The 16,144-nt window shown below is 40.6% G+C and overlaps 1 protein-coding gene across 2 annotated transcripts in view; it reads right to left on the bottom strand.

Annotated features, from left to right (window-relative positions):
- Window positions 1-16,144, bottom strand: part of negr1 (neuronal growth regulator 1) — a 151,588-nt gene that overhangs the window by 77,464 nt on the left and 57,980 nt on the right. For both annotated transcript variants that reach the window (XM_075485502.1, XM_075485503.1), the window contains exon 3: window positions 10,022-10,147. In XM_075485502.1, the coding sequence (XP_075341617.1) occupies window positions 10,022-10,147 (126 nt within the window). The remainder of the gene's footprint in view (window positions 1-10,021; window positions 10,148-16,144) is intronic.

Raw genomic sequence — 16,144 nt, 5'->3', positions numbered from 1 at the left:
ACGCAATCAATCACCCATTTGCCAGTGGGGAGCAGTTCGTCTGATAGGGCACATTGAAAGAATTATTGCCTGAAAATTACAACCATCATAAAAAACAAATAAAAATTTGAAAGGAGTCAAGTACTGTGAGATTCAAACAAGATGATGACAGAGAAAAATAAGCTTCTGCTTAACAGTGTCAAAGAACATCTTGGAAAACATTTGTCAGGGCCTCGGGTAGCATTGAATGAACTCTGCAACACGTCGAGGGGCAGATTTACCAACAGTTTGCACTGTTCACAAACCCTGTATTGCCGTTAAAAAAAACATTACTGTTGGGATTGACTAAAGAGGCGACCCGAGACCTGTTGTACATGCAGTTTTGGCAGGTCACCTCACAGAGCGCATCATTTGGTGAAGAGAATAATTCGATTAATCATGCTGTGTTATTTTCTTTTGCAATATACTGCTGATTGCACTATATTCCGCAGCATGGATTCTTATCTTCAGCTCACTCATTTGAAGACTGCTGTGGTATATCATACTCCCAAATGGATCTCCGAGCATGCAGCCATTAACGGAAATTGAGAGGCGTTAATAAATAGGAGTAGGCTGAGGTGATAGCTATGTCGGGGAAGTAGAAAATTATTTCTTCTCTTTCAGCGTTAAAGGCTTAGTGATCACCTCATAGTCCTGACCATAGTCCTAAATAATTTGTTGTCATTAACCTTAAAAGTAAAGCCTTATGTGGCACTAAGAGTTCATTTAAAAAGTTACATCCTCTGAGTTATATAATGCTGCATGATGCTTTAGAATTAAGAAGTATCAGAGGACATTTTAATGTGGCCGCCTCTAGCAAGTTGACCTTTTAGATGAAGAGAATGGGTGCTAAATTGCTCACCTGCGCTTGGTTGATCATGCCACATGAAAAGAAACCTCTGCCCTTTTTCCATTTTCTTCCCTTTTTTATTTTATCTTTCAGTTCCTCCCGCCAGTTTGTTTAAAGATTCAGATGCCTGCATCTGGTCCAATATTGAGACAGTGTAGATATAAGCTGCATATTCTGTATCACTGAACGGTGAGGACATGGAGATATGGAGCAGAGAAAAGACGCAGTGAAAACTCTGAATAGGAACAAATGCAAATTGTTCAAATCACAGATAAGATGATATTTCAGTCCACGTCTAAGTATAAATCCAGCTGAAATAGCCCGAGCAGCTTAACAGGGATTTCATTAACATGGAAGACAGTTTGGCTGGTCATGTCAAGTGAAGTGCAGATGTAATCAATGAAATAAAGGATGAATCAGGATCAGTAACACATGTAATAGTGGTTCCCCAACAAACAGCACAGGTCTGGGAGACCCACTGGACCTTTTTTGCAGTAATCATTCACCACATCTCATTCATTTAGAAATCAGCGATCACTTGTGTTTGTGGGCCTCAGAATGAAACGCTTCTGTAACATGACCTCTCTTTCAATGCCCGGGAACTCTTAAATGGGATGTCAGCCCCTTTTCCGTTTGAGTCCCTTTTAATCAATGTGGATAAAGTAATTAAAGAGACAGAGGAGAGAATACATTTGAACATGAAGTAGATTTAATCCCCCCCATATAACACTTTATCTATCTCATCAAAGCACCAAAATTAAAGGTTGTCTCAACTAGACTTTTTATCCTGCGTTTGGATCAGCTAAAAGGAGCAGAGAGATACACAGACCAAGTCTGCCTTTGAGAAAAGTAAAAGAATCTTAAAATCAATCTATTTCAACATGGCTGTTGTGAAAAAACCTTACGTAGCTTCCCTTTATACTAAATTCAAGGCTCTACAAAAACAGCAAGCCATGAGAAGGCGGGTGAGAGCATTTATGACTCTTGTATACCTCTAATTTAACTAGTGGGACTAAATCTTCTAGCTTCCAAGTGTGAACTGCTGTTAACAAAGTCACACAATGCTGCTTTTAAGAAACACAATCAAAATACATTGTATTTGTCAAGCGTCCAAGACCCATTGTATCAGGTTGAGAGTGGGATAACAAATAATTACACCGTTATTACATAAAATCTAAGATTCTGAAGCAAAAAAAAACAAACACACCAGCTAGCTAAATCAGCCTTTTATCAAGCCCTTACGTCGCACATTTCCTCTTTACTATTCGCTTAAACAATATTTTTGATGCACTCCATTTCTATTTCCTTACTTTTTATGAGTTGCAAACCAAAAAAAAAAAGATTTTTATACAATCATACTAAAAAATTAAGCTTAATCAAATGATTTATGCGAGTAATGTGTCCGAATCAGTTTTATGGTAAAAGCCCCACAGTACTCACAGTAATGACTGTGTGGCTGAAATTACTCTATAAATTCCCTCACTAATGAGAGCTCATACAATACATTGTCCAGTAAAGTTGAAGAGGTGAATGATTAATTGTTACAGTAATACCGTAGTGTATGATGTAAATCAGAAAAACGTAGTTAGCTACAGCCATCGTATTTTTTGGTATCAACGTCAAGTAGCACATAAGCCGATCAATCAACCAGAATACAGTGAAAAGGAAATTAACTGCAGGCCGGTGCAGTGAAGACTCGTCTTTTGCACTCAGTGAATGGAGCAAACATTGCAGAACTTTTAACTTTCTCCTTGTCCCTGTGTTTGCTGCCCAAATTAGTTTTTGCATCACAGACATCCAAAAGATGGTCCTGTTGCCATAAAAGGATGATTGGGTCAAATTAACCTTCTTCAAATACGACACAGCAGATTTAACTGAGAGTTTAAGTTAATTCAATTCACTGAATCTTTGAATTTATAAAAGCCAAAATTTTACAACATTGTAAAAATGCCCCCCCCCCCTGAATATATTAACTAAAAACAGAATATTTCCTCATTTATCTATCCAAAGTAGCTTTGAAATGACAAATAATACCTGTAAAATAATGTGTTTTAAGTTAGAATGCATATCTAATGACTGAGCTTTTTCCTAAGCAGATACAATCTTACATCTGATAGAGGCAAGATGCTCCAGTAACAAAAGAAAAAAATTACATAAGTTCCAATTTTTCTTAATAAATGAAATCCAATACATTACTTCCATGCAGGATCTAGTTGCAACATCCTGCCCCTGCTGCAAATGGTGTTCCTATCGATTACATTTGAATGGGGGCTTTCCAAAGGTCATGGAGGCCATTAACCAAGAACACCATCCTTGATCTATAGTTTGGAAAGCCTTATAAGTTGCATGCTCTGTCTTGGCATTAAATTAAACAAAACACACACAACATCTTGTAGGCAGAAAAAAAAAGGAGCTTTTACTGTCGGTGTAAGTAACGGAGAACCGTCAAGGGACCTAACCGGAGTCGTGTGTAAGAGCTTTCTGAGAGATATTTGAGTAACTGACAGAGACACTTCTCACCTCAGGGAGATGTCACTCCTAGCAAATTAAAGAAATCATAGCAAGGTTAATTCCGTATTCAGTGCCGATGCTTGGCTAAATGCTGTTGCAGTAAGCAATTTCCCACATTGTGTCGAGGAGCTGAGGGTACACTTCCTTCAGGGCTGCAATATACAGATAGGGCAGGCATTGCTGAAGAATCCATTATAGCACAGAGCAGCGTTTTCTACATCAATTTATCCTTTTAACTCTTGAAAATGGAGAACAACCCACACTGCTACATTGTGCACTGCTGCATTCTGGCCCAAACTCAAGGTGTGGGCCAGATGTAGGGGCAGAATCATACCGATTAACCAATTGCACTGTAGGTAGGGAACCAGGTAGGGTAGAAACATCGTTTCAGGTGCTGGACTGCTAAATTGTTTCTGTTTTGTGGATCAGCATCAACAAAAATGTTTATATTGTTCAATACAGTATATGTTATTGCTCAATGAAGCAATGTGTCATATTTAGTGACATCTAGTGTCAAAGTTGCAGACTGCAGCTAACTAAAATGTTAGTTGTTGTCTGCATAAGCTACTAGAGGCCTTCCATACTGGTGTCGTTGGCCACTATAGAAAGCCTTTTCAGTGAATTTCACTAAATGGTGCAGTGCAATTTTAAATCTGCATGACGTCATCACTAAGATTCTGGTAGATGAATAATTCAATTCACATCACCATTTACTATAATAATCCACCCTGTTTATCACCACTGTTATTGCACAATGGAGTGTAAATAACACCAGAAAATATGTGTTTCAAGAAAAACAGCTCTTTAAAATGAAATGAAATGACCTAAAGTACCATCGGCTTGTAACGGTCAGTGGGGTAATGTGACAGTAGGAAGCAAGTAAAAAGAAACCCTTTGCACAGTGTGCATCAGTGATTATGTTAAGAGTTAGCAAAATGCTAGGTGGCTACCTTCTGTCAGCTAATAATTGGAGAATGTTGACGGTATATGATATACACACATATATATGTATCATATACTCTGTATTTCACATTTTTCCGGTTTTGCTGGTCTTTTCTTGATGTTACATTTTACTGACATGATAAAACATCAGCCCTCTGAGCGTTTCTTTAGTCAGCTAAATTTGGTTCAACAGCTGTAGGGGTTACGCATGGCTCCTGCCTTTGATATCTGATATTGGAAATGCACAGCTGAGGTCTAGATTTCTCACCTCCAATCCTTTAAAAAAAAGGATGCTTAAGTGCCAGCCTTTTAACTGAACATGAGTTGCAAACTGTAAGAGACTGAATTCTTGGTGAGCAGATTGACACAAACTTCCTTTGTGTCTCTTTAAGAGCTGCCAAATTTCAGCACGACATCGTAGGTATAACTCAAGGTTTGCAGCAGTGAGTCGAGCTTGTATAATGTGACGGAGTTCACAACCAAGTTTTTGTTGGATCCAGTTTTAAGTAAGCTCCAATGCTCATGCTGTAGTAAGCTGTCAGGGTGACGGATGCTGCAGGCTTTTTTCCTTGGGGTGTTGTTTAGGGAGGATATGCCTCATGCACCTAAATAAAAAGGCACAGCAATGTATACATAGTATTGATGAATCTACAGTAACAGCTTGGAAAGAGAGAGACAGAGAAAAAAAAAATCCATCCCAGCTGAATCCTATCATAAGAAAAAAATCAAATATGTACTCTGGTATTCCAGTCAGCCCTTTCAAAGGTCACACTTCTATCCCATGGATTCAAATCTCAATGGAAAAAGCTTATCAAAGCAATTTCCCCTGCCATCCACACAACTGAACCAGATTGAAATAGACCATGTTAAAGGCTATTTCGACCCCCCTTCGTATGACCTATGAAAGTGTGGTGAGGAAACGCAGCCCTGTACGTAGGCAGTGAAAGGCTGACATGTCACCCGTGTAACTGGAAGCTTTAGTGGTAAAATCAGCAGAGATGTGGAGAGCTGAATTAAAAAAAATTACAAGTGGCTCCTGGGATTATAACAACGTGCTTACACTAATGGTGCTTCCTGTTTTTACTATGTGTTTCATTTCACCATGCAACTTGATTCAGACCCAGTTTTAATGATATTTGGAAGCCTGGGGGAGCAGCTGCTGGAAGAGAAGTGGCGGAAAGGATACACACACGTTTTTTAGTTTTTTTCTAAACTTGTAACTGAGATACAGTCCTCGAATGGTCAACACCAACAGCGTGTGCCATCAAAGTATCAGACGTGCTTGTTATAATGCTTTCTTCTATGTAAAAAAAACAACGCGGGTATTTTTTCAGGAACCCGTTTCAGTTTGCCTCTAATTGAAAAAAAGATGCACGCACTTTTTTTTTTAAAGCACACATACAAAGCCAAATTATTGTCTCAATAAAGAGTTTATGGCCACACTTCACTGGATGCACAACGTTTATTATAAGCTGGCAGTTTGCTGGTTGGCAGGAAGGAGAGAGGGAAAAATGCAAACACAAAACAGTTGGAGTGGGAATAAGAACTTGACAGTCAGTCAGGGCAATTTATCATTCTGTCAAACTTCACTGACTGCTGCAGCAGAGCTATCTGCGGCGTGAAAACTCCCCACAAGTGTTGAGGAGAATGAGGCCAAAAAAATATCAAATCTGTCAGGTAGACATGTTTGTCACTTTGCAGCCAATGCACCTGCTTGACCTCATGCCAAGGAAAGCCTTTATTTGTTAAATAGAGAAGACCAACATTTTGTGCCGGGTGTGTATCATGGTCAATCGACTATGTTTACGTAATGTGTTTCTCCGAAACTTCTCCGAACTTCTCTGCGGTGCTGATGCTTCATTCATTTACTCTCACAGGCAATTACACACCGACGGAGAAAAAAAGCAGCCATGCGAGGAAGCTGACTCCTCTCGTGCCACAGGTGAAAGAAAACTTTTGTTTCTTTTTCTTTCACATGTAGAACAGTCGGCTGAGTTGAACTTATTTTGTTTGTTCGTGGTACACCATCTTCGGAGTAGGATTAAAGACATTTACGCTCACTTCTTTGGGAGAAATCAATACAAGAAGAGAAAACTGCATCGTCACCCAACTAAAGTCTCGAGCCCCTTATTTCTTTGAATTTTGCTTCCAGGGACTCGGCCTTTTTTTGTGATCTTAAAGTGGTCTCGAAAAAAATTGTTTTCAAGACTTTCTGAAGGTCTTTCGAAAATGTCCATTCGGCATTGCCAGCTCATTTTCAGTCCAGTCCTTTTCACCTTAAGAGGAATGGGTAGTCTGTTTGTTAAGCCACTTAAAATTGAACTATGAATCATTCAAATATATGAAAAAAAAATCCCCCAACACAAGGAAAGAACACGGATTGTGTTAACACATAACAGACTATTTAAATGGTATCTTTAGGCACTTTGTTACTAGCAGCCTTTCACAAAGACTTATTTGTTCCAGTTTCTTCAGTTGCAGCTACAGAAAATGCCAAAGATAACACAGCTTTGCCTCAACAAGGTGATTCTCAAAGTGCCATTACCGGGAAAAAAAAAAAAAAAATGTGGCCTATCTCAGCGTGTGTGAAATGTTGTTCAAACATTTACAGAAACTGGACAAGTGGAGGTCGGTTACATGCTGCCATTCCGACATACCGACATTCCGACATTGACGTTCAATTGTCGGAATGGTGACATTTTTTTAAGAAATGAAACGTCCCGTCATTCCGAATTTCATTTTTTCTTTTGTCGGAATGGCGGTATGATTTTTTTCTTTTCAACATACCACCATTCCGACACGCGATTTCAGCACCACACGCGTGGACAGCTCGCCATGCAATAATAGGGCTGCACCAGCTACAAATGCCCGAGAGAGAGACATTCCAACACGCAAGTCAAGCAAGACTGATCGCACCCACTCGGAAATTTACTGATGATGAGGGCTGACGAGGGGCTCGTTGTGTAGCCAATATTTCATTTGGCAGTGTAAAACGGATGCTATTTGTTTTTGTGACAATTGCCTCAATTTATTTTACCTTAAACCACTGAGAATGCTGTCAAAGTGAAGCCTCACAACAGCTGGTAGGCTAGATCTTTATCAGGACAATGGACACTTGGGTTCATCGGCAGATAAAATGTCGTAAATTTCGCCAATTTTCGAAGAGTGGCATTAAATTTCATCTGGGCGGCATTAAATTTCATATGGGCGGAATGAAAGAAAGATATGTCTGGAGAGAGCTTTTGTGTGTGCGCGAGTACTTCCGGTGAAAACTTCCAGTGATTTGACAGCTAGGGCGTCAGGTTAGGGCCAGTGGCCGTAAACAAAGCTTAACTTATAGCCGAGAAGAAAGATGATAATATAACGTAGCTAAAAAGACTAGCTTTCTTCAGTAGCCTAATGCTTACCGATTTAGCAAGCCTAGCAGCCTCGTTGCTAATGTTAGCCGCCGTAACGTTACCAACCATACCCGACGTCACGGAGTTGGCTGAGCAGGTTATGGAGGGGCTGGCAGAGTTAACTTCATAATGGGTGAGTGCAGGTTTCATTCACTTGTTTTCAATCTTTCACAGGATTGATTCACTTCATTGGTTTATCCGATTGCTGGCTGCCGAGCCATTATGTGTCTGGGTTTGTGTAGGTTACTGATCATGGTTGTTAGCAGTGGATAGTCAGGTTGTGTGATGTGTGTGTATTTTTTCTATGGGTACATGCCATTGACTGAGCGGTCTGTGATAGTTTTTTATTTTTATTTAATTAGATTGGAGATACTAATTAATACTGAGGGGGGGGCTGGTCCCGGGGAAAATTGCCAGGGCCGATTTTTTTTCCCAGTCCGACCCTGACAGCTCCCAACAAGTGTCGGAATGGTGGTACCAAACTGTCGGTATGGCGGGATGTCGGAATGCCGGTTGCATACCGTGGAGGACAAAAGAAGACGTGATGTGATAAACAGGAAACAAAATCCGGTATAGACCTGGCAGAAAACCTGAGACCTCATCAGATCTCATTAGCCTCGTCAGAAATGGTCTCCATGGAAGGTTGGCTGTCAAGAAGCCATTCTTAACGAAGAGAAACAAGGAAAAAAAGGCTGAGGAATGCCAAATGACACAAGAAGTGGACTGGAAATCAGTGACAACAGGTCTGATGGAGGGATGAATCCTCCCGAGAGCCCAGACCTCAACATTATTGAAGCATTGTGGGGTCATCTTGACAGAGAAAAGGCAGACAACATCCAAAGAAGAGCTTCGGAATGGCCTTTTTGAGTCAAAAATCACTATCAGAACGTTATTTGTGTTGCCAATTTGCTACCGCATTCTTCTCCCTAGAAACCACATCACATATTAAAAACTGGCCGAAGTGTCTCTTTGGCAACAAAACCGATCACAAAAAGCTAGTTCACAAGTGAAGTGACTGTCATGACTTCTTTTACTTTACAAAACTGTTGATATGACTACATTTACATTTACACCCTGCAAGTAATTAACTATATTTATAGACCTCATGAATCCATTGATGGATATAATTCGAGTGAGTCAGTTCACGTCAGTCCACAGATGCTCTGCTGCTATACGATGGATCACTCACAACTGGAGAAATATTTCCATAGGCTGCGACTGCATATTCAAGTTGCCTGCACATCGGTTGGAACGGACTGTTCTGCATATCCAAGGCATTTAATGGAATTCCATCGATAGGTAATTAGCCTATTACAACCTTTCAGTTGTATCACGTCTTTTGAACAAATCGCCCTTACTACAGCTGACTCAAAGATCCCAATGGCATATAACTTCTTTTCTGATATGCTGGGAGACAGTCTGTGATTACATTTAGTTGTGGGCCCTTTCATTTGACCAGCATATCATTTCCCTCCCTGGCATACTTCAAAGCGTGGACACTTCAAAGTAGAATGAGTGACTGCCACTTGGACTCTGAGGATGGCTCTTTTGATCATCTTCTGAAAACTCCCCTAACGCAATCAGGGCAAGCGTGCCAGAGAGGGGGATTTGACAGCCATAAGATAAATGTAGTCATCCTAACAGCTATCAGATAAGCACTGCATGCTCTAATCCATTAATATGAAAATGAGGGAGGACTAGAAGTGGCTGGGTGGGGGCTTTGCAGTAACACTTAAATGCTTTGGAATGAGTTTTCAAAGGAAAGATTCGGGATTTAAAGAATTTAATTAACTCTGTATTCGCAGTGATAATAACAATAAAGACATCATTTGCTTAAATGATAGTTTACCATCTGCCAAAGTAAATGCGAGTGATGGGAGCAGCAAATTTTTCAACAACTCCTCAACGTGACTTAGGTGAGTCGGGAAAATGCTCACAAACGCTCGAATATCTTAGTGACAACATTTTAGGAGACGCAGTCAGTACTAATGCCTCTGTTAGCCTGAGTAGATCAATAAAGTCTATACTTGAGCTTGTCCAAAGAAGCAGAAAACCTTCAGAAACAGCATATTTGTTCTGTGTGCTGTATCATAATGTTTCTGTTGGGGATAAATCCAATCACTATTCCCTCCCTTGTCCACTTCTCCCTCTGCAACATAACTAGCAGTACTCTCTCCTTCTCATAAAGTCACCTATTGATCCCGTCTATGGTTCCTCATTTCCGTTCTCTGTTCATCTATCCATCCGTCCATTTATCCGTCCCTTCATTCATTAGCATATTTGAGAGGCGACGTGAACTCACCTAATGGGGTTATGTGTCTCCAGGAAATGGTCGGCTCAGGTTTCCCACTGGCTGTGCAGATGAGGGACACGTTGCTGCCCTCATTTACCGTGATGTCAGAGGAAATGTCATATATCTTGGGAGGAACTACAAGAACGAAATGAAAGAAATCACAGAAAACAAGATTAACATTTGAAAGTACAACTTCTCGTTCATGCACCAATGCCATTACATAGGAAAAAGCTGGGGAGAAATGAGCTGGGTTTCAGCTTTAGGTCAAGAGAGACATACAACACTTGAATGTCCCCTTTACTTTACTGTATGTAGAATTAAAAAAAAAAAAACACGCTACATTCACATTGTACGATTTTGTCTCACAATGGCATCTCATCAAACACTCTCCCTGAGGAGGATTTGATTTTCCTTGCCAATCGGCTGCTCTGACGACAGTTTCAGTCATCACTGAGGTTACAGGAACAAGTTTACAATTAGTGTTTACAAAAAGTGTTAAGCAGGTTTAAAGAGAGCGCAAACATGTAAATGTGTCTCGATAAAAGGAGATAACTGATTAGTGTATTACTTGTGGGTATCGGGACACTTCAAAGAGTTTAATTTCTGTTTTAACACGGACAACAAAAGATGCCTGTTTTTAATTAACCAACAGCAAATAACTTTCTTTTTTCTTTTTTTTTTTCCAACACAGAGCGAAACATGTTGGTACAGCTGACAGGCTCATTAAGGAATTAATTAGATGTACTCTCCTGCTCCCACAGTAAATTTCACAGTACACCGTATTTAGTTAGTCCTCAGCTTGGTCAATTAGCTGAAAGGGCTAATCCACGATGCTAACTTCAACTTTTTTGTTTCGGGGAGGCAGAAATGGGACAAAAGATGTGATGATAAAAGAAAAGTGAGGGACGACAAATCATGTTAGAACATCCACACGGTGTTCTAAGGTTACACGTTAGCCATGGAGAAGAAACAGGGGGGGGGGGGGGGGGGCGTTCCATTAATAAGGTGGCTGCTGAACTGGCACAGAAATCAGTATGGTCAGAACGATGTTGTGTTTCCCCACATAATAATGTATTCATCTAATACTATACAGGCAAATGAAATAAAAGTCAGAAAGTTTTGTCTTGCCCACTGAGGTCTGAGGTCGTTTGAAACAGGAAAGTTCCTTCTCTTAATACTTTTCTTTGTTAGAACACGCCTGTTAATACAACCCCTACTCCAAAAAAGTAGGGACGCAATGATTTGTTCTCAAAACATTTCAAATGGCCAAAGCGAGACATCTTACTCATGAAAGTGAAAGTTTCATCATGAGTACTGGTTCTCGAATTCGATGGGAGCAACACATCTAAAAATGTTGGGACAGGGGCAAAAAAAAGCTGTAAAAGTAATTGGTACTAAAAACAAACAGCTTGGGGGAACCAATTAGGTTAATTGGCAACAGGCCAGCAACGTGATTACGTAAAAAGAGGCAACCTTAAAGAGGCAGAGTCTCGTTGATTTCACCGTATTTCACAAAGTCTCTTTACTGAAGTGGCACCTCTTAAAGCTGCAGGAGGTTCATCGATCTGCAAAAAAGACACGTCTACCAACTGTGGAGCAGCTTCAGAATGCTGTTTCTTGACTTGAACATTCTATCATCTACAGAACATAATAACAGCCAAAGATTCAGAGAGTCTAGAGACATGTCTGTGTGCAATGGGCACAGATGACAATCAATATCAAATAACAATGATCTTTGAGCCCTCGGAGGCACTGTATTACAAACAGGCATGATTCTGTCATTGAAATCACTGCATGGGCTCAAGAACACTTCCAGAAATCCCTGTCTCTGAGTACAGTTCGCTGTGTCATCCAGAGATGCAGGTTAAAGCTCTGCCATGCAAAAAGAAAGCATATTTAAAGATGGCTTTGGGAAGATGGCTTCAGAGTAGAGCCCGGCAAAGACGGGAAAGCACCCGTAAACTCCGCTTAAGGCTCACGATGGTCTCCACTGTGGTTGCTTATGTATAAAGGTGTGGTATTGGAGCCAGTCAGATTATGCTGTTGATCAGTTTAATCTGATCGGGTCTATTGTGTTTCAAGGCATGATTCACAACAACTGAACAAACCTTTCTGCGCGAGTCAACGACAACCACTAAATATTCCTAAATCGAAATTCAAACAACACTTTGCAGGCTGTGTACACTGCATCCAGATAAGGCCAAGAAAAAGCGTACGAGAGAAAAACAAAGTACAATTATTTTCAATTGAGGCCAGCTCATCAGCAGTCCCTGCTGGACATCACTTACAATCATAATTGGCAAGTTTTGAAGGCACTTAAATCCTCTTGGAGCTTTGATGTTAAAAGCTTCAGTATTTAGGCTGCTGAAAACGCAGAGGGACAGACATGCTGCCACCCACAAAGGCATTTAAACACATTTCACTGAACACACATGCAGGGGCAAGTGCACAGTCGCACACACACACACACACACACACACACACACACACACACACGGGCTTATGAGCCACTATTTTAATCTGCAAGATTTGAATCTCAGAGGGAGCTTTTCTGCAGTGGACTGTGCTATACAGTAATGGATTCTCAGTCGTCTGGGTCCAACTATTCTACTCTGTGATACTGCCTCATGCCTGCTAAAAAGAAAAAAAGAAAAACAACAAAGGAAAAGTTGATTCAACAATTTCCAGAGTTCGACTTTAGCACCGCCGATAATTTTCCCAGAGTCACAGTGTCTCCTTTGTCATTGAACTCTGGACTTTGAACTTGGCCCTCGATTGTGAGGGGCAGTCCAGAGGATGTGGCCAAGAACAAAATGAACAAAGGCAAATTCTATCCTCTGATAAAATCACATTAAAAGTGCGACCTTGGCTTTTATTCCTCGAATGTTGTGAAATCAGATTAAAGAAAAGCATTAGAAGTCTTTATTAGACCCTGTGTTAACATCAAACTGATAACTGATAATCTTTCACCAGCATTAAAGGCATAAATAGCTCGCTATACCTCAAATGCACTGATGTGTTCTAATCATATTTTAAGAACAAATAGCCTTGAGCCAAATACAGAATGGGGGATCATTAAAGCCTCCACAGTCATATCACTGAGACCTCTGAGGCTTAAAGAAACAAACTAATGAATCACTGAAGGCACCATCTCATCCTATATTGACCCAATATCTCACATTGATAACCCACAATGGCACCCCCGCGAAAATATTCTCAGCTCAGAAGTTTGCTGTTTTCTGAGGGCATAGAAGTCACATTTGATCAACAGATCTGGATCTAAATGAGATGAACACGGGGGACCTTCAGTGCAAAAGGACCGGAGGTGATGTTGAATCTAGGTTATTGCTTGTCAGACTCCTGTGTTTACTTGCTGTAGGACCCCAGTGTTGACACATCTCCTCAGTGTCTGATAGCGCAAAATTGAAAATGTTGGGGTTGTCTACTGATCCTATCTCCCTCTGGCAGGGACTGAGAGCTTTTCAAAGGTTTAGATGATGAGCCCTGTGTTTTTTTCAGGTTCGAGCTACTGTAGCACAGCTGCTTTGCAGAAGCAGACACAGTCTGACACCAGATTGAAATGGAAATGTTAGAAAATATGACCCGGAAATCTTGTATCATAAACGGACTCTTTGATTATGTGAATAATCAAAGAGTAAGTTGTTCACCAAAGGCAAGCACATACCCTATGGTTGAGATACCATCTAACTACCTGAAGTTCCTCTACTACTGTTTCATCAACATGCACTCTTTAAGGTACATCACAGGATTTCTTCACAGAAAATCTGAACTTTCGGCACATTTAAGATGCAAACGAAACGGGATTGAATATGATGCTCTATCAGTGTAAGGCTTCCTGAGCAAAACTGCTCTCACAGAAAGGTCTAAATCGTTACTGTTGATAATATCAATTTTGCTGACAAAGTGTTTACACGTAAGTAATGCCATGAATGCCTATGTCAGTACAGCAGAAAGGACCCAGTGTTGACCTCATAGTGAGGAAAATGACAGAGAATGGGGTTAAGGTGGACCATTATCTCAGTGGACGCCATTAAACCTTTTTGCACAACAGCCCCATGGAGGTAGTATTCAACCTTTTGCAGCCACTTCGTACAGAAATCTCTGCATCTTTTCCACATTAATTTCCTACCCAAAAATAGAAAAAAAACAAAAAAAACCTCCAGGATCGTATGAAAAGAAGCGAGTTTGCGGGCAGCAGTGATGACATTGTTCTTCTTTTAGCGAGACTCGTATCACATTTTCTTTTGGCAGTATATATCTCTGAGGCAGAGCAGAGCTGTTTTTGTAAATGTGGGTCTTTCACTTCAGAGGACAACAGTAAATACCTCGACCCAATAGACCCTTACGAATACTTGGCAGTGTGCTTCAAGAGCATATTTTGATCTTGTTTTCTACGCTGAAGTAGTGCCAGATGACAGCATAACTCAGTTGTTTTTAGGAGGCGTGCAACTGAAAGGCTGACTCTGGGAATCTTCCAAGGATCTTTATGATAAAACCACGTTGTAAGACCTTGTGCCTACACAGATAATTAATTACCTAAACGAAAACCCTCCTTGTCCCAACAATCCCCTCTAAGAATCATTGTTTTATATTTATATATATATATATATATATACACATGTAATATAGGAAGATGTTCAGCTGAAAAGCGACTGGGTTAAAAGCCAGTCCTCTGTGTTTTCATCTTAAAACTTCTACCTTTCAGTGCATCTTGGCACAGAGTTGTAACTGTGATATACCTTCATTAAGAAAAACAAACGAACAACGAAAAAGAAATAACACTATAATACCTCCCACAATACCTACAAACACAGCTTGTTGTCTTTTTTTCACGGTAATTCATTAACGACACTCTGATTGTCATGTTTGCCCATTCCTCTCTAATTTCCCTTCTTCAGCCCTGCAGGAGGTGCAGCGAGTGAGCTGCCACAGCTGATCTGGGTGACATCATCTACCTCCTGGAAGACGCCTCGGCTGAATAAATAAACCCCTAATAACGCCACCTTGAATTACTGAAATGCTTACAGTTGCGGTATTCAAATGCAGGGTTTTTCTTCTGTGGCTGCAGAGTGGGATGCATGCAACTGGGTTCTTATATAAATCCTGACAGGCCTCTCCAGGACGACTTCTGCTTCCAAATTGCAGGACCCCATTACTGGCTAAACCTACTGCCATCAAGCTTTCCAATTAGAGCCCAGAGGGGAAGCCTGGCCACTTGTTGTGGTGCACGAGGTGTGGGCAATGAGTCAGGAGAGATGACAGGAAGTAGATAAGTCATCCCTCAATCTCAGCAACACGGACGTTCAAATGGTCAAAGGTGCTGTAAATGCCACAAGCACACTTCCTGTCCAAACATCATACGATATAATGATCTTATTAAAACACAAACTCCGATGTTAACTGATCCTCAAACAGATATTATTTAATTGTATACACGCAGCAGTTTGGAATTGGATTAGGCAGAGATTTGCGTTTTTATTATTCAGCTTTGATTGATCTTGGGGAGAAACTTTTGAATAGCTCATAACAACTCTAAAATTCCCCATACTGCAGGTTGTTGAGATGACACTAATACAGATGGATTATGATATACCTGTGTTTCTGGGGTATAATATAAACCTTTGTAATGAGACAGTTCACACACAAGTATTCCTAAAGGTTTTCAATTCCCTCTCCTCACGGCACACAGCATAAAAGAACCGACTTCAAGTCCGTTAATTAGGTGTCAGACACCAAAACTAAACATAAACAGAGACAGATTATATTACTCTAAGGGATTAACTTCATTTGCAGTGTCATAAAGCAGACACAGTTAATTTGTTATACTTAACTTTGGGAAAAGTTTATCCAAGCAGAAAGATGAATTCTTAGCATATTGTCATTTCTGGATATGAATTCATATGAAGATGGTGTGTTTTGGCTTTTGGGTTCAGCCAATTAACTGCACATTAACCCGTCAAAAGGATCACGTGACAAATGGTTGGCTGATATCAAATGGTGTGCCAGGGAAAGGGCCAAGATGGCGTGCGTTTGCACTCCGGGCGCGCGCTCATCCGTCTGCCGTACCTGCTTTCATACAAATGAAAAACTCTGCTCGGCTCCCGGCCCATA

This window comes from Odontesthes bonariensis, chromosome 15 (genome assembly GCF_027942865.1).
Source record: "Odontesthes bonariensis isolate fOdoBon6 chromosome 15, fOdoBon6.hap1, whole genome shotgun sequence".
Lineage (NCBI taxonomy): Eukaryota > Metazoa > Chordata > Actinopteri > Atheriniformes > Atherinopsidae > Odontesthes > Odontesthes bonariensis.
The sequence above is the reverse complement of the archived record's forward strand: the minus strand, read 5'-3'. Positions and strand labels throughout refer to the sequence as shown.